At 36.5% G+C, this 23590-nt stretch overlaps 1 protein-coding gene across 1 annotated transcript in view; it reads left to right on the top strand.

The window, feature by feature from the left end:
* Window positions 1-23194, top strand: part of Atg5 (autophagy protein 5) — a 44566-nt gene extending 21372 nt beyond the window's left edge. Inside the window, exons 5-7 of the mRNA XM_090379092.1 lie at window positions 1866-1957; window positions 13912-14020; window positions 23070-23194. Coding sequence (XP_090235218.1) covers window positions 1866-1957; window positions 13912-14020; window positions 23070-23194 — 326 coding nt within the window. The remainder of the gene's footprint in view (window positions 1-1865; window positions 1958-13911; window positions 14021-23069) is intronic.
* Window positions 23195-23590: the final 396 nt, after the last annotated feature.

The raw sequence follows: 23590 nt of genomic DNA, 5'->3' as shown, positions 1-23590 counted from the left end.
TGTATTATCAGCAAGTGGTATTTGTCGTAACTGTTTCGCATATGATTCGCCGAACAATATTTTAACCATATCAATAGCTGCTGGCAAAACTAGAGTTTCTCCTATTGTGTGTTGTTTTTTACATTTCACGATTCTGTAAGAAACTTGGTACGATGCATTTGATGGAACAGAAACTATTTTTTTGAACATTTGCCTTTGTTTATTAAACTCATCTAATTTTCTTTGAAAAAATTCTATGGGCTTACCAACATATTCAGAATGCATAGTTTTAAGGTGCCGTTTTAATTTGCCTGGTCTCATAATATCTGCAGCCAAAACTTTCATACAAAACAAACACATTGGTTTTTCCAAGCCATCTATAATAACACTAGTGAATCCTAATGATAAATAGGATGAATCGTATTTTCTTGTCTTGGGAGTTTTACCTCCTTGTTCCCTCTTGCTTGTATTCCCACTACCTTTACTTGTATCAGCATCAGTATCTTCATTATTAGTGGATTTTCTCTTGTAACGAGTCAAAAATTTATCCATTTGTCTAATTAGGATTTAATTTGTATTCTTAAAAAATACAACTTCTAAATTATTAATGATTATTATCAGTAAGTAATCACGCCAAAAACAATAAAAAACACAATCGCACACCGCTGAAACCATATTTTCAACCATGCAGCTAATGCTATACTATGCAATCTACCTATATATGTCATACATAGTATGCACTAAATTATATATATTACATTACATCATATCAGTCATAATTCATCAATCCATTTCAGCAAAATATAATATTTTTTTTCCAAATAAATGTTTATCTCATGTTTATATCGAAGTTAGAGTGAGATAGGTGGCGGTAAATGCTTTAAAAAATAGGTTATGAAAGTTTATTTATATGTTATGTTATGAAAGTTTATTTATATGTTATGTTATGAAAATTACATTTCTGTTAAACTTTTCGTGCCTCTTGCACTAGTCTGTGCCTCCCAGTTTGGAAATCACTGATCTATATCAACTGGATGCACTTCTTTTGATTTTATATTTTTCTTAATTAACAGCATAACACCTCCTCCCTTCCTATCCTGTCTATCCTTTCTGAACACATTGTACTCCCCAAATTCCAGTTCTGCATTCCTTATATCTGTGTGACACCACTTCTCTGCTATCCCAACAATATCTGCCTTTGATGTCTTGACCAACACTTCAAATTCATCAAATTTATTTACTGTACTTCTAACATTGGTATATGTGCAAGTATACATGTACCTATCCTTATTATTAGTCACCCTAACACAACCCATATACCCACCTGTTTCACGATGACTGCCATCAGTCCCTGAAACCCCTAGCACCCCTCGCTCCAGGTCGCTACTTATTCTAATAGAAGTTGTGCAAGAATCACCTTCACCTCTGCCTGCAGCTACTTTTAACCTTTTAGTCTGTGAATCCCCCCCAAGCTAGCAGTTTTCCGACCCACCTAACACTGCCTCGATAGCACCAGCAAATATTCTTGCACCCTTTCTATTTAAGTGTATCCCATTCCTGTAGAAGCAGTCTCTCCTGTTATGTGCTGCCATTAACAAAAATAATGATTTCAGTGTGTAATGGTGCAATAATTAGTAGTTAACCTTTTTTCTTTCTTTTTTTTTTAAAGCTAAGAATAATGAAATTAAAAGTAGTAAGGGAATTAAGAATAAGATATCATTTTTGTAATTTCCATAAATTTATTTCTAAATACCTTCAAAAACATTGTTTTAGTGTTTGAGCCCTTAACTTTTTTTTAATATAATTTAATTTCATTCAGTTTCAAAAATTTTCTTGTATAGCATACAATTTATACATTGCAGTACATGATTTATTTCTTCTAATAGATAAATTTGATCAATTCTGGGCAATCAACAAAAAGCTGATGGAGCATACCAATGAAGAATTGTTCAAGTTCATACCCTTCAGAATTTATCAGGTAAATAAAATGCAAAAATGTATTTAAAAAGTATAACCTTTTGTATTTTTGGTTCTGATATTTTGTTAAACATTTTAAACATTTTATTTTTAATAACACAGTGCATCTGTGAAATATTAATCTACACAATTCTCAGAGCATATAAAATAATTTTAAATATATGATAAAAGATAATTCAAATGGCTAGAATAATTAAAAGTAAGGGAAACACAATTGTGTATTTAAAAAAGCATTGAACACTGACTAATGGTGAAAAAATGCCAGGAAAATTAAAATAGAATGAACTGGAAATGCTATTTTAATACAAAAGAAGAATGAAATCTTGCAGGTTGAACTATAGCCTTCCTGTACCTCTTTACCACATCCCACTACCCACTATCAGTTCAGAATCCAGAAACTACCTCTATCAGTAAGTTGCAGAAGTGTGCATTCTATAGGTTTAAATATTCATGTAACCATTCTCACTAGTTGTACCTGGGAAGACTTCAGTAGTGGCCATCTGCATCCTTCTGTGCAGTAAGTGGGCATTACATTACAGCAGTATTAGCATTAGTTAATTTCTTTAGTACATACTCTTAGCCTTTTGCCATTGTGCTTTGGATCAAAATTATTACTGCTAAATTTACTAGACCAGTCGATTTCACATTTATCCTATGTTAGATAAATGTTTTTAGTTTACTTTCAGTACTCTAAAATGGCCTCCTGCCAGTGAAGATAAGACAAAAGTTATTGAAATATTCAGTTCTGTATAATTGTTTATCAGTTAATTAGAAAGAATGTTTTTTTTTTTTTAATTCTGTTAACTGCTCAATTTACATTGTGATAAATTCTTGCTTGGTTTTTCCATGCTTGGATTTCTTAAATTACTGTACTCATTTAGATATACATGTATTACTTTATATTTACTATTTTCTTATTTTAGTGGTGGTAGGTGCTCACTTATTTGTGAAAAAAAAATACAAATAAAAAATCCATGCAGAATGGTTTATTTTTATGCCATTTCCCAAAGGACAGTTTGGTCTTTTTTGACCCCTCTGAACTAAACAAATATCTTTTGCAAGAGTATTCCTATCACTGAAATCGGTATATCTGGGCTCTTGTAATTATGATAAATGTTATATGTTAGCATTAGCATTAGCATTAGCAGAGGCATATGATGCAAGAAAGCAAGCTTATTCAGCATCAGCCAAAAAAAAAAAAAAAAAAAAACACACCACTCCCATTTCACCCCTCCGTTCGTTCGAAATACCTGTCCAGTTGAGCTTTAAATTTGTTTAGGCTATCAACTTCAACAACAAGTGATGGAAGTCGGTTCCACCAACCAACCACCCGCTGGCCAAAGGCAAATTTCCGCACATCTATCCGACATCCGTCCTTCCTCAATTTGAATTTATGCCCTCTGAGGTGATTATTCTGAGAAAGATGAAGAATCCCATTGGCATTGAGCATGCTCAAACCATTCAAAGCCTTATACACCTCTATCAGATCACCTCGCCGGTGCCTAGTCTCCAGACTCTGTAATTTGCAAAACTTAAGCCTTTCTTCGTAAGAGCAACCCTTTGTTCCATTTACTAATCTTGTTGCCCTTCTCTGTACCCGTTCCAGCAGCTCTACATCCTTCTTGAAATGAGGCCTCCAGACCTGTATACAGTACTCAAGATGTGGCCTTACCATTGCCTTATACAAGGGAATAATCACCTCCTTATCCCTGCTAGAAAAATTCCTGTATATCATTGACAAGACACCATGCGCTACTCTTGCAGCTCGTCTGCACTGCTCAGAGAACTTCATATCTGCCTGCACAATTACCCCCAGGTCCTTTTCATTCTCCACCACTGTCAGTGTAGTACCGCAGAGTTGATACGTTGCTCTGGGGTTACTGTTTCCCATATGCAGCACTTTACATTTGTCGATGTTAAACCTCATTTGCCACCTCTCAGCCCATCTGTTCAACCTTTCCAGATCCTGTTGCAGCAGCATAGCGTCAGTATTGTCCTTAACGACCCTGCCAACCTTTGTATCATCTGCAAACTTGGACATTAAACTTGATATCCCATCATCAATATCATTCATAAACACCGAAAACAACAACGGACCCAACACTGAACCTTGAGGAACTCCACTAATAACATTAGTCCACGTTGAGCAGTGTCCATTGATTACCACTCTCTGTCTTCTGCCACTCAACCATCCCCTTATCCATAGCAGCAATTTGCCTCCAATGCCACACTGCTCCAATTTGTGCAGCAGTCTTCCATGTGCAACAGTATCAAAAGCCTTTCTAAGATCCAAATATATAATATCAAAGTTATTCCCTGCATCCAGTTCTTTTGTGACTACATCATAGTATCCAATCAAATTGGTCAGGCAAGACCTGCCCTTAACAAAACCATGCTGCGTCTGAGCTATAACTGAATTCTTGTCTAGATGATCCTGCAGTGCTTCTTTAACCAGTGCCTCCATTAATTTACCTGGAACAGAAGTTAAACTAACAGGTCTATAATTACTTGTGTCAGCCTTTGATCCTCCTTTGTGAATTGGGGTTACATTTGCACATCTCCAGTCTATGGGCACCTCCCCTGAGTCCAAAGAAGCTCTCATAATTATGGCTAGGGGTTTGCATACTTCCTTTGCTGCCTCCTTTAATATAACTGGATAGATCCCATCCACCCCAGGTGCCTTTTTTATGTTTATCCTCAACAATCTCTCCTCCACTTTCCTCTCAGTTATTACAAAATCATCCAGCTCACTGCCAATGTTTACTTTACCTACATCATTCTCCTTCCTGAATAACTCCTCATGCGTGAATGTAGATGCAAAATACTCGTTTAGATTGTTAGCCACCTGAGCAGGATCCTCAACTGTTGAACCATCAATATCCAGTGGACCAATCTGATTCATCCCTTTCCTTTTCGAGTTCAAGTATGTAAAAAACTCTTTTCTGTTTTTCTTTGCATCCTTTGCCAAGGATTTTTCATAGTCTGCCTTTGCCTGCCTAATCTCCTTTGTGACTTGGTTACAGACCAACTTATATCTATCATAGGCTTCCATGTCACCCATTAATTTGTAAGTATCCCATGCATTTTTCTTCTCTGCCACATGTCTCATTAGTTCATCTGACAACCATTTAGGCCTAAACCTCGAACAATATTTCTTAGTTGGTATGTAAAGCCTGGTAGCCTCCAAGATTAGTTCCTTGAATGCTTCCCATTTTGAGTTTGCTGTTGGTAACATCATCAGTTGGTCCCACTGTATAGAATTTAAATACTGTCTCAGACCATCGTAGTCGCCTTTACGAAAACAAAAACCCTTCCCTTTACCTCTGATGGTAGTTACCTCCTTGAGTAAATCCCACTTCAACACACTGTGATCACTGCCACCTAGTGGTTCATTTATCTGCAGGTTCTTAATGCATGAAGAATCACTACTGATAATCAGATCAAGAGTATTGCTCCCTCTTGTTGCCTCACGAACACGCTGATGTAGAAAACAATCATCCAACAAATCCACAAAAGCCCCGCTAGTGTGCGAGTGACCAACCCACAAATTCCAGTCAATATCTGGGAAATTAAAGTCCCCCATTATAAGACTCTCAGATTTACTGGCCCACTCTATTTCCCTGTACAATATCTTATTATACTCATCAGAGTCATTAGGCCTATAGCACACTCCTACTCTCAATTTTGATTTCCCTATGCTTATGTCGCACCAAACTGACTCGACACTGCCCTGTCCATCGATGTCGACTGGCTTCACTTCCTTGGACTTTATGTGTTTCTTAATTAATAGCATAACCCCTCCTCCCCTCCTGTCCTGTCTATCCTTTCTATACACATTGTATTCCCCAAATTCCAGTTCCGCATTACTTATATCTGTGTGACACCACGTCTCTGATATCCCAACAATATCTGCCTTTGATGTTTTGAGCAATACCTCAAATTCATCAAATTTATTTACCAAACTCCTAGCATTGGTGTACACGCAGGTATACATGCACCTGTTTCTATTCTTAGCTACCCTAACACAACCCATGTGTTTACTTGTACCGCAATGACTACCAGCAGTCTCCGAAATATCCTGCATCTTGTTTTTCAGACTTCTGCTCATTTGAATAGAAGCAGTGCAAGAATAAATGTTGAAGAATGTTGAAGAATGCTTATATAAAAACGTACTACAGTCAAACTCAGTTATAGCATCATCGAGAGTATTGTAATACTCTTGTTGTTATAACTGATTTACATTATACCCAAGGTTGACATTGTTAAAAATTATACTGCAATTAGTAGAAATTTAATATTGAAATTTAACTACAGATATAAAATGCATATATATTACACATATCTGACTCCAGTTAATATTAAATAGAGATTAGTATATCTGGGCTCTTGTAATTATGATAAATGATTTGTGTTGAAGAGTGCTTATTTGAAAAATATTTACAGTCAAACTCAGTTATAACATCGTCAACAGGATTATATTCTTGATGTTATAACCAAGTTGTTATATGCAAGGTTGTCATTTTTAAAAATTCTACTGATATTAGTAAAAATTTAATAATGAAATTTAACTACAGAAATGCTGTTTCGCTTTCATTTCATACACTGTAAAAAAAAAAAAAATAGGAATTTTATACACTGTTTATTCCTGTGAACAATTACCATTCAGTTGTCCAAAAGAAGTATGTTTCTATAACTCACAATCCCAATGAAGAGCTCAAATTCAAACAAGGCTGATGTCATCCAAGTTTTTTTTTTATTTATTTGCTTTATAGATAACTTTTTAATGTTTTGGAAACATTGCAGATGTTTAGATTTTTCTGTTACAAATTAAAATTCCAGGATATTTTCACTCCTTTGATGTTTTAAGCCACTTTGAAAAAGCCTCATTGACGTCAGAATGTTTGGGTTGACGTATTTGTTTTGTTGCTGCAGTTCTTTTCACATGACTAATTTTTTTTTTTTTTTTTGCATTCCAAATTGTGTTCAGCTCAACTTAAATTCATAAGCAAAAACACATTTCTTTTACCTGTTTTCTGTTTCTATAACATCTTTCATTTTATCTGCAACACAACTCTTTGCTTGCCATTCATTGCAAAAGTGCTGTACTGTATGGTGTGAAAACCTTATCTTAATCTTTGCATTCTGGTCATTTTGCATCATTCTGTAACAAGATGATGCAAACTGACTGTCAAAACAAAAGTGTTCTCAAGTAGAGGGTAACTAACATGTGGGTAATACTAATTGTGCCCTTGTGGGTAGGATCACCCACGTTGGTAGTTGGTAGTAGCACAGTTGGTAGGATCACCATCCTCCCCACACTGGGTGGAAAAGACCTGAATTCAAGTCCCATTAATGATGGGAGGAATTTTTATGGGTCTTTTTTCATAACGTGGCTGAGTTAGTCAGTCTCGGGTGAGGGTAACATTGTTTTTTTTTCTCCCAGAAACTTGGGTTTTTCATTCAGCAAAACAGATAATCGACCTCGGATCACACACAATTTACAGACAATATACACTGAGTAATATGGCCTTAGTCGCTGATGCTCCTAAAACTCAAAACAACAACAACAACAACATTACTAATTGTGAAAATCTCAAGAGTTTACTTTTCACTTTTAAAAAGTAAACTTTCAAGATTGTCAGTTTCTTATAGCATATGAACTTTTATAATGTGGCATTGTTTGGAAAGAAACCAACTGACAGTATAGCACTAAACAAGCAGCAAAGAATGGCTTGGTTACATAATCAGAGCCTGTCGTTTACACATATAACATCAATACGAGCAATGTCACATCATCACGTGACCTTCTACATAAGGGAGTTGCATACATTTAAAACTTCCCTTGTAGGTTTACTGCGAAAAGTAATAATATCTCACAATGTAAACTTTTCAAAGAAAGAGCAGGAATAATTACATTAAAAGTGTAGTGTTCTTAATTCAGGTTTTACTGGAATACACCACTGTACAAGATGAGGAAGATGGCTGTGAAAGGGGTTGACTTATTTGGAAAATACATATTGTTGGTCAGTTTGCTGGAAAGTGTGATGTTATAATTGAGATATTATGACCAATTTATGACATTGTAACAAAGCTAAAATGGCACAGTATGTTGAGATTACTCTTAACTGACTTAATTGTGACATTACAGCCAAGTTATAGCAGACCGGGCTAGCTGGGTGGGAAAGTGCCTGCCTGGCAACCCAAAGGTTGCGGGTTCGATTCCCACCTCGGGCTTGGATCAAAGTACTGCAAAAACCTTGGGAGGTGCATTATGGCCAAAGAAGCCTATACGCCAACAACTACCAAAAAAAAAAAAAAAAAAAACAGCCAAGTTATTGTTATTTCTAAGTCGCTTTAACCAAGTTTGTTATATTTAAATTAAGTCTGCTTGTGAAGAATAGGATTGTATAGAGCATCTTCTAAATTAATGTTAAATTATACCAGAACTATTAAATGAATAGATGTTTCTTGGTCTTCCCATACATGTGGTCCTTGAGTTATATTGCTTTGCACTTATATCACTAGTGAATTGCCAACTATGTTTATACTTATGGTAATGTGGCCCACACTTTTTAATTTTTTGAAAGTAATTGTCATGCTTTGGTAATTAAGAAGTCTGTATTGCTTTCATTTGGTTGTATCAGGTCAAAAAAAAAATGCTAACCTGGCATTTTTTTTTTTTTTTTTTTTTGACCTGATAAAATTACATTTCATCCAAAAATTTTATTCTCTTTTATATATGTGCAGTAGTTTAAAATACAGATTATACTGTAAAAAGGGCATTTAGATGTTGACTGTTTCGGAAATACCATACTTCAAACCATTTTCAGTTTATGCTGCAGTTCATGAGAAAGTGTAATATGATAATATAAAAAATTTGTTCCTGTGGAAACTTCACTTGCAAATACATAATGTAGTGGTATGATGAGTGGGCACTTAATTGGATTCATTGTGGCATGGACTTATGAGGTGTCAAAAGCATGGGGATGCTGGTCCATGCTTCCAACTGCTTCCCACAGTTCTTGCAAAGTGGATGATTGTCGATCTCTATCCTTTGGAGTAGATTTCAACCAAATTTAAACCCACAGTTGGATTGAGATCTGGTGACTGGGGAGACCACCACATTGGGCTGAATTCACTCATGTTCCTAGAACCAGTTCTATACAGTTTTGGCCTTTGCGTTTTGTGACATGATACATTGCCCTGTTGGGAGAACCTGTTTGCAAATGGGTACACTACACCTGATTGGAAACAATCTCCAGATAACCTGTAGCATCCAAATATTGCTCTGCTGGTATCTGCATCACAATACTCCCCACACCATTGCACCACCAACACCACCAGCCTGCACTGTTGACACTTGACAGGATAGATCCATGGACTTGTGCTGTGTTTGTCATATTCTGGTCATCCCATCAATATGATCTTATTAAAAAGTGGACCACTAACATTTCAAAGGACAGAATTGAGACATCTTCTTTCCTTTAATAAATCATTATCACTGGTTCTAATTTGTAATTTCTAATCAAATAGACTGAAATGGTCCAAATACATGTATAACTTAATTCTATATATGTGTATAACTAATGAGGACCACACAAATAAATAGACTTTTTTTTAACCAAAGGCTGGTGCACTATGCCTTAGTTGCCAATGCACCATTAAATTCTCGCTCAACCAACCAACCAACCAACCAACCAACCATCATTGTGAAACAGCAGGAATCTGGATTTATCAGACCAGGCAATGTTTTTCCAATTCTCTGCTGTTCTGTATTGGTATTTCTGAGCAGATTATAATTGCACCGTCTTGTTTTTGCTGACAGGAGTGGAACTCAAGTTTGGTCACTGGCTTCTGTACGCCATCTGTGACAGGGTAAAATGAAATGCCTCTTTGGTTATCATTGTTGTACTGAGTGGCTGTTATTTGTTTGATTATTGGACCAGTCTCAATACACTTGAGACACAATGATAAATGAAACCAGCAGAAGGGTTCTGTTCTGGGGGGGGGGGGGTTCATTTTATGGGAACCATTTAAATTTTCTGTCCTACCCATTTACTTTATATCTCCTGGTACAAACATGATGCTGTTACAGGAGTGCTCTATTTCACGGGGGGGGGGGTGCACCTAATAAAGTGGTGACTCAATGAATATACATAGTACTGTATACTATTTAGACAGTCTGGTTCTCAATGAGCTCTAGCACTAAAGGTTTTATGTATTTTTCATTTAATTGTTTTTCTTCGTGCCAACTGGTTAAAATGTCAATGTAATCAGTTGTTACTACAACAGAATATAGTACCAACTGATCACATTGTAGTTATGTAAAGTGTAATGTATTATCAACAGTTCAACCAAAGTTTCTTAGGAAGTTTTCCAGCAAGTTACATGAGTTATCATGAGCTGATACATCCAGGTTTTCATTCTGAAAACTTGGGAATCACTATTTAAATACAGTGGTACCTTGGATTGCGAGTAACTTGGTCTGCGAGTGTTTTGCAAGACGAGCAAAAATTTTTAATAAATTTTAACTTGATAAACGAGCGAGATCTTGCAATACGAGTATTACCTATACGCTTTGTCTGCCGGGCGTCACATGATCATAAGCCACTCGGGATTGTGGGTAATCATCTCGCATGCTCAGTCTCAGTTGGCATACCTCATTCGTATAGTCAACATTCGTGCTAGCGTTGTGACCACGTGTATGTGCGTAAAGCATTTTTTATTTTGTGTCCAAATGTAGTGACTGTTCTTTATTAACTGTACTATGGCAATGGCCCCAATGAAGAAAAGGGTTGAAAAGGAAGGCAGTAAGAAGAAGGAGATGATTACGGTAGAAGTTAAGAAGGAAATCATCGGGAAGCACGAACAAAGTATGCAAGTGGCCGCTATCGCAAGATTTTATAAGAAGTCTATGTCAACAAATCGTTGACACAGTATTGCACAGTATTAAAGAACTAAGGGGGCTAGATGTAGCAAAAGGAGTCACGAGAGTATCAAAGCAACGGCCACGTATTCTGGAAGATGTAGAAAAGTTGCTTTTGGTGTGGATAAATGAGAAGCAACTAGCAGGTGATACTGTGACCGAGAACTTGATCTGTGAGAAGGGAAAGACCTTGTACGCCGACCTCGTAAGTAAACTGCCAGGTACGTCTACAGAAAACGAAGAAGGCTTCAAGGGGAGTAGGGGATAGTTTGATAACTTTAAGAGGAGAAGTGGCATCCATAGTGTTGTGAGGCACGGAGAGGCTGCGAGTTTGGTCGCTGAGGCGTTCGTTGCCGAGTTCCAGAAGCTCATGGTTTCCGAGTGTTACCTGCCACAGCAAGTTTTTAATTGCGATGAGATGGGGCTTTTTTGGAAAAAGATGCCAAAGAGGACCTACATTGCAGCAGAAGAGGATGCAATGCTCGGTCACAAACCCATGAAAGACCGTCTCACCCTCTTGCTGTGTGCTAATGCAAGCGGTGATTTCAAAGTCAAGCCCCTGCTCGTGTATCATTTTGAGGATCCATGAGCCTTCAAGAAATGTAAGTTGCAGAAGAGCCAGTTAAACATTATATGGAGGTCCAACAGTAAGGCTTGGGTCACTCGTATCTTGTTTGTTGAGTGGATCAACGAGGTCTTCGGTCCTGCAGTGAAGAAATACCTTTTAGAAAAAAATTGCCACTCAAAGTCTTGCTGATTATGGATAATGCTCCTGCTCATCTTCCAGGCCTTGAGGATGACTTACTGGAAGAATTCGAGTTCATTAAGGTTAAGTTCCTTCCTCCCAACACTACTCCATTACTCTTGCCCATGGATCAGCAGGTCATTTCGAACTTTAAAAAGCTTTACATCAAGGCACTATTTCAACGATGCTTCGAGGTGACTGAAGGAACTAACCTTACCCTCCGAGAGTTTTGGAAAAATCATTTCCACATCGTAAACTGCCTCAAGATCATCGATAAAGCCTGGGATGGGGTCATCAAGAGAACCCTCAATTCTGCTTGGAGAACACTGTGGTCTGATTGCGTCGAGGGGTTTGCTCATGAACAGGAGCTGCCAGTTGGCGATGAAATTGTGTCCTTGGGGAAGACCATGGGACTGGAGGTGAATAAGGACGACATTCAAGAGCTGGTGGGGGAACGTGGCCAGGAGTTTACCACCGATGACCTGATGGACCTGCTTCGCAAGCAACAGCAAGAGGTTATGGAGGAGATCACATCTGAGGAGGAAGAGGAGAAAAAAACGGAGACATCCCTCTCTTCAAATGAGATTAGGGAGGTGTGGGAAACAGTGCAAAATTTTGTAGAAAAGCACCACCCAAGTAAGGCTGTGACAGTGCAAGCGATGAATCTGTTTAACAACAATGCAATGTCATATTTCCGTGAAATCCTCAAAAGGAGGCAAAAGCAAGTGTCATGGGATAAGGTTCCTTGTTAAAGTCACACAAAAAGAAAAAGAGTCAACAGATAGCAGCGATTCCGTTAGTGACAGTGAAAGTCATCCTACCCAATAATTAATAAATTCGATTGCTTTATGTAATTTAAATTTAAATATTAAAAATATAAAAAGGTATGTATGTATTTTGTATTAATCGTTTTTATATGAATATTTTTGAGTTTTGGAATGAATCATCTGGGTTTCCATTATTTCTTATGGGGAAATTCGCTTTGATATACAAGTGCTTTGGATTACAAGCACGTTTCCGGAACGAATTATGCTCGCAAGCCAAGGTACCACTGTATTATTTTATGGGAACCAAAATATTTTATTTTCTACACTTGTTTTGCGAGAATTTTAAAATCGGTGATGAGCTGCATGAATGTAAATAATGATAACAAATAAATATAGTATTGTGTTTTTACTATTCTGAATTCCTTATTACATATTTGTTAATTACATAAGTACCATATAGGAGAATCATGATAAATCACTATGAATGCTTTTATTAGTTGTGTAGAATAGTTTTCTTAGTAGGGTCAAGATATAATTTTCTGTTCTTATCTTCATTATTCCTAAGGCTTCTTGGTAACTGATGAGACTTGAGGTGCACTGCTAGGATGGGTGTGAATAACAGTGGAAATTTCTTGAGTGGTATTGATTATAACTGTTTTCAGAATTGGAATTAGCAGTTTTTTGTTGGTGACGGTGATAGATAAGACAAGGAAAGAAAGAAAAAAAAATTAGAGTCAAATATGCAGATTAACACCTTGCACATAAAGCATATATTGTATTATAAACTAATTTTTCCGCAAAAAAGTTATTTTCAGTGCAGTCTCCAAACAGATTTAATTTTCCGTAATCAGCTACTTGACTGCTAAAATATAAGCTGAATTATTTCCTAAATGCAGATACTGAGCAACACAAGATTTTGAATTGCCTCCATTATAGAAATAGCAGACATGATCTGTTATTCATAGCTGGTATTAGTAATTTTATCATAAATTCCTTATTCCATTAAAATTTAGAAAATTTTGAGAAAAAATGTTGATTAATGATGACAAAATGGTAGAAACAATGGTGAAATACTTAAAAATTAACTGGAAATGCTGTTTTAATGTACAAAAACAAAAAAACAAGAAGAATGAAGTCTCGTAGCTGAACTACATCCTTCCTGCAACCCTTTCCCACATCTTCCCGTCAATTCGAAATCCAGAAACTCCCTTTAATCAGTAAGTTGAAGTCCATTGAAATATCTTTGTGTGTTTGGGGGAATTTTTAATGACATTTAGCTTATATCAGCTGGCTCCTACTATACTCATAATATTGAGTACTTCCATTAGGATTGGTATCCATTAATTAGACTAACCAAAGACTTCAAAGCTTTAATAGGTATCAGAGCACTTAAAAATATATTTTTAGAAAAATCATAAAGTAGGAATAAATTCGAAAATTAAACAGATGAATAGTGAAAGAATGCTCTTTATAGTAGTTTGTCACTTCATTATACACTATACTGTTACTCTTTACAGCCAGAAACAAACTTCATTCAAAGGTTGATGAAACCTCAGACAGAATCAGGAAAACCAACAACATTAAAAGACCTTCTTGAGTCTTTTGTTCCGCATGTTTTGGACGATGGTAAGTATTTATTTTTCCCCTTCTAGTATATATGAAATGAAACCATAAAGCGATGCATATTGTTTCACTTATCCAATTATCAAGTACAGCAACTCCCCGACTTACGTAAGGGTTGCGTTCTGTGGAATTCTATGTAAGTCGTAATTTCCCCCATGCTTGTGCAGCACTCGCAACTGTGCTCGCTGAATTGATTGAATCAAAAAAGAAATGTTTGACGAACATGTAAATAGAATTATTTATTGTATTTATTTAATTTTTTATCTCAGGCGTAGGAAAAATTACAAAAGCGTGCAATTTAAAAAAAATTATAAAATTACAAAAAAAGAGAGGAGACAGGCATAGTGGCAGTAAGTTTTGCCTCTTGAGCATTGTTGCCAGAATCAGTCTTCAGCTGATAAGTACACAGCTGCGGAGGTTGAGGGCTGTTGAGATTTAGAAGGGGTCAGCCGCTCAATCTTATGAAAGAACATATTAATGGATGATGGCCTTTTTCTTTTCATCATAGATTTCTTTATAGCAAGCAAGCATATCTGTTGGCGCCTCCGTAGCCAGGAGTAGCAGTGCGTAGCACACGCTTCTTGATTAGACCGGGGTTCGAGCCCGTGACCACCAAATACGGAGGATGTGGAAAGGTCAGGGAATGACCACCGCATATCTCTGGAGCAATATGGCCTCAGTTGCTAATGCTCCTAAAAACCAAATAACAAACGAACCCCTTCTGTTAACTTTTAAGAATCATTTGCTGTCAGGATCCATCTCAGACCTCACCATTGCCGTTTCACGAAATGCTATTGCCATCTCTCTGGTGATGAAGTGTCTCGGCGCCTCATTTGGTTCATCTTGAGCTTCGTCAGCATTTTATTCTTACACTATCACTGCCTGCAAGTCAATAAGTTCTTCATTAGATAATTCCTTCTCTTCTCCTCATCTTTGGCATCAACCTCCAAGTGAAGTAGCTCTGTAACATTTACAATCTTATCTGTAACCTTTTTCAAATCCTTCAAAGCCTTTTACATGCCATGGGCATATTTTCTTCCAGCGCCATTTAAACAACTTTTAGTAATTTCTGCTCATGCCTTATTAATGTTTAAGATGGTGCGGTAAATATTCTCATCATCTACTGCAGACGATGCCTGAGCAAATGTGTGTAAATATTATGCTTTTACATTTGAAATAACACCCTGATCCATAGGTTGGTTGAGTGACGTTGTGTTTGGCAGTAGAATTATGATGTTCATGTTCAAATTGAAATCATCTAGATGCCTAGGATGTCCATAAGCATTATTTAATAGAAGCAAAATCTTGAAAGTAACATCATTGTCTTTACAATATTTTTCAACCTCGGGAATGAAGCAGCATTTAAACCAATCCTCAAAGAGAGATATTGTTATCCATGCTCCCTGGTGCAATCGGAAATGCACTGGTAGAGTGGCTTTATTGATGCCCTTAAATGCATGAGGATTTCCAGAATGGTACCCAAGCAGTGGTTTTAATCTGTAATCTCCCACTGCATTAGTCCCAAGCAAGAGCATGGCCCTATCTTTTAAAACCTTGGACCTGGCATTGTCTTTTCCTCTTTGGCAATGTATATTCGATCCGGCATTTTTTTCCACTACAGAGCAGTCTCGCCAACATTAAAAATTTGCTGTGTTGAATAGCCAGCCGCCTTCATCAATAATTTTTTTCCAACACATCAACAAAGTTTCTCTGCAGCTGCAGAATCGGCACTGATGACTTCACCTGCATACCTTAATGTTGTGGAAACCAGCGCACTGCTTGAACCTGTTAAACCAACCGTTGTTTTCCACAAACCTGGGTTGGGGTTCACAGTACTTATCCTTAATATCTTCATAAATACTTGTTGCTTTTGCTTGAATGTTCATTGTGTGAAGCTGTTTCAGCTGTTCCATCTTCGATATAGCACCTGAACGCTGTTTTGTGAACACTGTTGATCTTATGTGCATTAATCCTTTGACATATTTTTTTATTACGTGCACTGTCCTTTAAAATAGTATTCACTGTTGAAGCAGCGAGACCTAATTCCCTTACAATAGATGACAAACTTTATCCTGCTTCGTACTTCTTAATCATTTTCACTTTCATTTCTAAATCAATTTTGTTTAATTTCCTGGCACTACCACCACTTGCACTGTCCATTGGTTGCTTTCCCTTCATCATTCTAATATGTAAATAGGAATGAAGAAGAGTTTCTGAAATTTTGTTTTTTATATGATTGAAGATTTCAGTGAAGGGAACACATTTCACCATAATAATGTAAAAAACCCACACAATTGCAGTTATCGGTATTATCGCAAATGCAGTAAGATCGAGTTTACTACTCATTTAATTAGATGCACTAACAGAAAAGCCCAATAAACCGGAAAATGCAAATTGTTTTTATTGTTTTATGGTCGTGACCTCCAGAAACATGCTTTAGAAAAATTTCACAAAGGCGTTTAAAATTGATTCTTATAACGGGAACATATGATAATGATGAAAGGGTAGTGCAATTTCCATTATAAATATGACCTTTTAGAGAGATAAATAGTTTAGTAATATAGCAAAATTTTCAACTTCCAAGGCCTTGGAAAGAATTACAAAAAAAAAAAAAACAAACAATGTGTTATTCGGTTCACATTACGATATTTTTACAGTACCTCTATTTTTCCCTACAGATGCAAAATATATTTCCATATTTTTTGCAGTCTGCACCGGCCAGCAAAAACTTGTGTAAAAGTTGAATTTGTGTAAGTTGGGGAGTTCCTGTATTTGGCATTATTTCTACCACACCTGATTTAGGTTCTGAGATTATTATTTCACATTAGAAGCTGCTTTTGGCTAAAATTGTTTTTTTTTTTTTTTTTTTTTTTGTGCATATTGTATTTGTAATTGCACATCAAAAGCAGAAATAGGAATAATTCGCAGGGAAATACTAAGTTATTCTTGGTTTCCTTCAAATACAGTATTGTAATTGAATATAAGTACATTAAATAAAATAGCGTGTTATGTTATTCTTAATGATAATTTGATTCTTTATGTTAGTTTTATATCTTTACATATGAGGGGTTTCCGAAAAGTAAGATAACACTTTTTTTTTCTTAATAATGGTGAAAGGGAATGAGATGAAATGTGGCAGACACCCATTAATAGATAGACCACCAGTGCAGTGTTGCGGTATTGTCGCTTTACAGCAGATTCCAGTTGCAAAATGGCGGCTACCGTACGAGTGTGGTCCAAAACAGGTATTTGTGATGTTATTCCCTTTTTGCAAGCAAAAGGGTCTTCATTAAGTGACATTCACTGTGAACTGGTTGCTGTGTATGGCAAAAAGGTGATGACAAAGAAGCAGGTGTGTTTTTGGTGCAATGAATTTAAAGCGGACTGTGTTGACATTAAAGATTGACATCGGGCAGGCAGGCCTTCATCGAGTAAGACAGAAGATAACATTTCGCACATTAAGAGCATCATTCTTGAAAACAGGCGAGTGAAATTGCACAAATAGTGAACGTGAGTAAGTCGACTGTTCACGATGTCCTTAGCTTTCGAAAGGTATGCTGCCACTGGGTGTCTCCTCTGACAATTGTCAGAGGAGGACAAAGCAAAACACGTGGGGATGTGTCTGGAGAACCTGTTGCGATACAGCGACAAAGGAGAGGATTTGCTCGTTCACATAGTCACAGCAGATGAAACGTGGGTTCATCACTTTACCCCGGAGAGCAAACAACTTCATGACCTGGAAACATCCACAATCTTCTATGCGCAAAAAATTCAAAACTGTTCCCAGTGTCTGAAAAGTCATGGCCACAGTGTTCTGGGATCGCCAAAGCATTCTGTTGGTGGATTTCTTGCCGAAGGGAGGATTGATCGATGCACAGCTTTACTGTGCAACATTGGAAAAACTGAAAGCCAACATTCAGCACAAACGACCAGGACTCCTGATGAGCGCCGTGATTTTGTTGCACGACAACACAACTCCACACCATTCATGAGTGGTTGTGCCGTAATCGTTGGGAAACTCTGTCACATCTCCCCCACTACAGCCCAAACTTCCATTTGTTCGGCCCTCTGAAAAAACACCTTTCAGGAAAGTGGTGCGATGTTGGCTACTGTGTGTGTGTGTGGGCATGGACTTCTTCAGTACTGGTATTGATTAACTGATCCATCGTTGGGACAAGTGCATCAATAAAACTAGAGACTTCGTGGAGAAGTAGTGCATGTTCACTTATTTCTTGGTGTGTAATTTCAACTTTGTATTATTAAACATCATTGAGGGAAAAAATGTGTTACCTTACTTTTTTGGAAACCCCTCGTATTTTCAAAGTCCATTTTCTTCTTCATCATATCTAAAATTTCCTGATTTCATGTGTTCCCACCCACCAACTTTTACCTTATCTATATCAATGTATCACTAATAGTCAAATTAATGGAAACAAATCTACCTGCTAAAAACTAAACATCTCATTTCAAAAATACACTTGGAGATGATCTATCTACAATCTTTTGCATCCCATTTTTTTCTGATAGTCTCAATTATCTGGCTCCCTCAATCACCACTCATCTCATTTGTATTAATTATTTGCTCTGTGATTCCTTCCACTTTAAATTTGTGCTTATGTGAGCTTCATCTGCAATATGTAGATAGCTTGTGCGATGTGTATGAAGAAAATAAATAATTGCCAAATTTCAATTGGTCCAATTTTAATTAAGTCTGGAAAAGCACGAGGTACTAAATTATGGTAGAAGAGGCAAATATAAAAGTTCTCAAAAATTCATCCACTGGGAGCCAAATTATTGCATGCAGATGGGTTGACAGAGAGGTAATTGCTGGATTTCTGTTGGTCCAGTGTTAATGAAATTTGGGTTGGCTCAACGAATTTTTCTAAAAGAAATAAATAGAATAATAATAATTACAATAATATAATAATAATAATAATAATTATGTAAATAGAATTTCAGAAAATACATCTAGTCTAGATAGACTAGCTTAGGAAAGAGCTATCTAGTCTCTTTCCTAAGCTGGCTGCTACTTCTGTTCATCTATGCTTCCACCTCTGTTACATCCTGATGGTTCTATTGCACCTCTAACTAAAGATAAAGTTGGCTTGTTAGCAACTTACTTTTGATGATTTTGGTAAACCTCCTCCTACCATACCAAACATTCCATTTAATGGCTTGCTTGATTTTCCAAAAGGTAAAGACCAGACCAGAAGAATCCTATAGAAACCCAATGCCAAAAAACCTCTAGGTCCAGATGGCATTTCTTCTCCTCTTCTTATAAACCTATACTGAAACAGATGTGCTTTATGGCACATCTCTGATTTCAGTGATGTGTTTTTTCTCCTGCATGAAAACTTATTCATATCCATGCAGCTCCTAAAGAGGGTGACAGATCCCAAGATTCCAGTTATCATTCTATTGCATTTATCTCAACTCTGCTGCATAGGTTTGTTATGGGCACTGTTCTTTTTATTAGCATCTGTAATTCTGCTTCTTTCTTCCAAACCAGCCTAAACACATGCATCAACCAGTCAATAGCCATTTGCAGTTCAACTCTAAACCCACCAAACTAACTTTTTCTCAACCATTTATTCCTTCTGCAACAACTTTCCTTCTTCTGTCTACTCAGCCTTCAACTTATGGTACTAAAGTATTTTGTTTAGGGTTACAGTAAAAGAGAGAAAGAATGTCAAATCATGCAAGGAAACAGACTAGTTATGCATTTTCCAAAAAAAACAAAAAAAACAGTGGGTGGAGGAATACTTATTCTGCTTTTGTTTCTGCTGAATTTTTCTCATTTGTGTTTTTTTCTGGATTTGGAAATTTGGCTAAGGTAAAGAAAGCCCACGCGAGAAGCATGCAAAAGTTCGATGAAATTTACCGGTAAATGTACTTTGCCGTAACGGTATTTGTATTGTTGCTCAGTTGTGTTTTTTTTTTTTTTTTTTTTTTTTTGCTAGTTGTTGGCGCATCAGCTTCTGTGGCCATAATGCACCTCCCAAAGTTTTTGCATTTTACTGTGATCCAAGCCCAAGGCGGGATTCGAACCCACGACCTTTGGGTTGCCAGGCAGGTACTTTACCACCTGGCAAGCCCGGTCGGTGCTCGCTCGATAAACAGACGGTGTGTGTTTATTGGTCTGGTGTAGAAGTTGAATCCCACAGGAGCTTGAAACCCTCCTGAAGTGGAGGGGGTAACTTGACCTTTTTTCTTTAGAATCACTAATTGAATCACGAACAGAGTCATATTGGAAGTTCTGGCGTCGTAAAAAATGTTCATAATGCAGTTTCATCAGTAAACTTTTTCGAAGTTTGCCATGCTTCTCGTGTGGGCTTCCTTTACCTTTGCCTTTTTTTTTTTTATTAATAAACAATTTATCCACTAGTCCACCAGTGATTCTAAAGAAAAAAGATCAGATTACTCCTTCCACTTTGGGAGGGTTTCAATCTCCCATGGGATTCAATTTCTACTCCTGACTGATAACACCCACTGAGCATTTACTAAGAGCGAGCAACAATACAAATACTATTACGGCAAAGTACTTTTACCAGTAAATTTATCGAACTTTTGTATGCTTCTCGTGTGGGTTTTCTTTACCTTCGCCGGAAATTTTAGTCAAAACAACATGGCCTTTGTAAACAGAGTGGAAAGCCATGTTCACTTTTTGTTTCCAGGTCTTATAGCACACCTATGCAGTCCTTCAGTTTTCTGTAGGATTGCCCTACATAAGGATAGTGAACCAATAGCATGCATAAGAAAATATACAGGCACATGGCCATCCATAAATATTTTTTTTATTTGGAGACATTTTTGTTTTGTGGTCTGGCAGCCATACTTGACATTGGCAACAAAGTTCTCATTAGTAACATTCAACTATTGTTTTTTTCCCTTTGATATGCAAAAGTTTTTATATTTTTTTTTGTCTGGACTTGTTTTTGGCACACAGAGCAAAAAAAAAAAAATCCCTACTGTCCTGCAAGTGCCTACGTAGGATATTCCTAGTTTTAGAAAATCCTAGGATGCATTGAAACTTGGAGTTGTTCTAAAGATATGACTTGGCATTGTTTTTTTGGTCAGTGTAGCTTATTTTCCCCTCCAAATCTTGGTGGGAGAGGGGGTTAGATTTTTCTATAGCTTTTCAGATGATATTCCTGACAACCCAACCAATCAAAATTCTCCTCCTCTTTGGCTGGCTTTATTTAGCTCAATAAAGGAGCAGTTCCCAGATCATTTTAGTTATGGTATTCTCCCAGTTGACTCACCTCTTACATAAATTTTTGTTCACCATGTCATTATCAGTATTGTGATTTTAATTTATAAATCATATAAAGGATAATCCTAATTTAATATCCACTGAAGGGGCCCCAAAAGAGGGATCAATACATGTTATGAAAATAAAATCAGCTGCATGTGATCATACATTTAAATATAATGCTGATGTAGATATTATGCTCTTGTGGCAGTATGCACTCCATAATGTTTCTCATTCTGAGAAAACAACAGTGTGAGTGATGAAGGGCATAATCACAGCTCTCAATAATGCTGATCTTAAGCTCACTGAGATGTGGGGACCTAAGTATTGCATTGTGTTAACAGAGCAACTAAGTCAGATTAATATTGAAGAAACCTGGGTCAGCCTGTTGTGCTTTATCCTTCACATATTGGTCCACCAGGTGACAGTGAAATTAACTCTGCTTTGAAGTGTCTGAACATTGCCAATGCATTTTAAGCTAAAAACAGAAAACCATTACTGATTTCTATTCCAGGGAGGAATGTCCTGCCCTGCACATCCAGCACAGGCTGACAAGCAGATACTAATGTGCAAGACAAAGACAGGTGAGAATCAAAAATGGGTGGAAAATATGATTCTTGTTGATCAGGCAGTTGTTCAATAGATGAAATGCCGACCGGGCTAGCCGAGTGGGTAAAGTACCTGCCCGGCAACCCAAAGGTCGCGGGTTCGATTCCCGCCTCGGGCTTGGATCAAAGTACTGCAAAAAAAACCTTGGGAGGTGCAATATGGCCACAGAAGCCGATGCGCCAACAACTACCAAATCAAAAAAAAAAAAAAAAAAAAAAATAGATGAAATGTGGACACAATGCTACAGAAATAAATTTTAATTCGAATTTCAAATTGTAGAAGCAAAGTGAATTCGTCATCACTTAACTGGGGGATATGAAGTGAAAGGGATAGTGATGTGCACTTGTGGTTGCAGCATTTGAAGACCAAGAGACTTTTTTTTTAAATAGGCAAAGGGAGATGAAATATGGGTGTAATGATGACCTGGAAACTAAGAGATAGTCAAAGTAGTGACACCTACCCCTCCCCTAGGTTGAAGAAGTGTGAATTGCAAATGATCTGTACACATTACAGTAACAGGCATTGTTTTGACGTGAACGATACAGCTGCTAAGGGATATAATCTTAGAGAGAGAGAAAGAAAGACAGAGACAGAAAAACCTAGCAACTTTGAAGATTATCAATAAATACAGATGTATTAATTATGACTTTAGCATTCAGCACATCTGTATTTGAAAATCAATGAGAACTGAGAAAAAGAAGCACATGTTCACTATAAATCATACAAGAAACAAGTTTTAAATAAATGTTATGGACAAACTATAAAATTTGGTAGGTATTTATTTGCATTAATACTCATTTTCCTATATAATGTCTAAAAAAAAATAGTATCGAAACACTGCGCCGCATTATGTTTTTCTGTTTTTACTGTCTGGGGACACTATTGTTCCTTCACTAACAGTTATAGTTTTTTAAAAGAATTTCTAAAAATAATAAGATTTTATATTTCAACACAATATACATATAAATTATGTAAATGTAGTATTTGGATATGTAATAAATTAATATTATTGGTTTTTTTTATTTCAATATCATGTAAATTATATTAGAATCACCGTTTTGATTAACCAAGTAAAACAAAATTTCTATTCTGATATTTTCTCATAAAATGTTTTCATTTATAAAAATAAAAACAATTTTTTAAGTATTAAATTATTTGAATTGAAATAATTCATGGTTCGTCCTCTTTTAGAAACAAAGTTTAAAGTTGTGACACATGGCATCAGACCACCCATTGAAACCCCTCTACAGTGGATGAGTGAACACCTTAGCTACCCTGATAATTTTTTACATATATGCATTCTGCCTTCATCATGATTTATATTAAAAATGAAAAGTACTTTGTGATACTAGTAATTATGAATCAAATTTTCCATTTAGGATTTAAAAAATAAAATACCAAAGTTCTTTTTCCTGTTCATATTATAATGTAAAAAAGTCATAATATTTGTTACTGTATATATTTTTAATTGCCGTTCATTCTTTCATTTTGTATATAAACTTTCAATGTTTCGTGATGGGATAAGCATTCCTGTCTTGTATATATGAAATATAAAAATGGTACAAAAAATAAAAATATTTTTGTTGATTGAAAGATACAGTACTAAGTGCATTTTGGCAGTCTGTCTGTCTCATGTCTTCAATTTAACCAAGGTGCTTGTGTGGTGTCTGTAAGATATCACACGAGCACTTTTGTTGTTTTTTAATTATAAA

The sequence above is a fragment of the Mastigoproctus giganteus genome, chromosome 8 (genome assembly GCF_048544385.1).
Source record: "Mastigoproctus giganteus isolate SK-2022 chromosome 8, ASM4854438v1, whole genome shotgun sequence".
In the NCBI taxonomy this organism is placed as follows: Eukaryota; Metazoa; Arthropoda; class Arachnida; order Uropygi; family Thelyphonidae; genus Mastigoproctus; species Mastigoproctus giganteus.
This window is presented reverse-complemented; position numbering and strand designations above follow the sequence as displayed.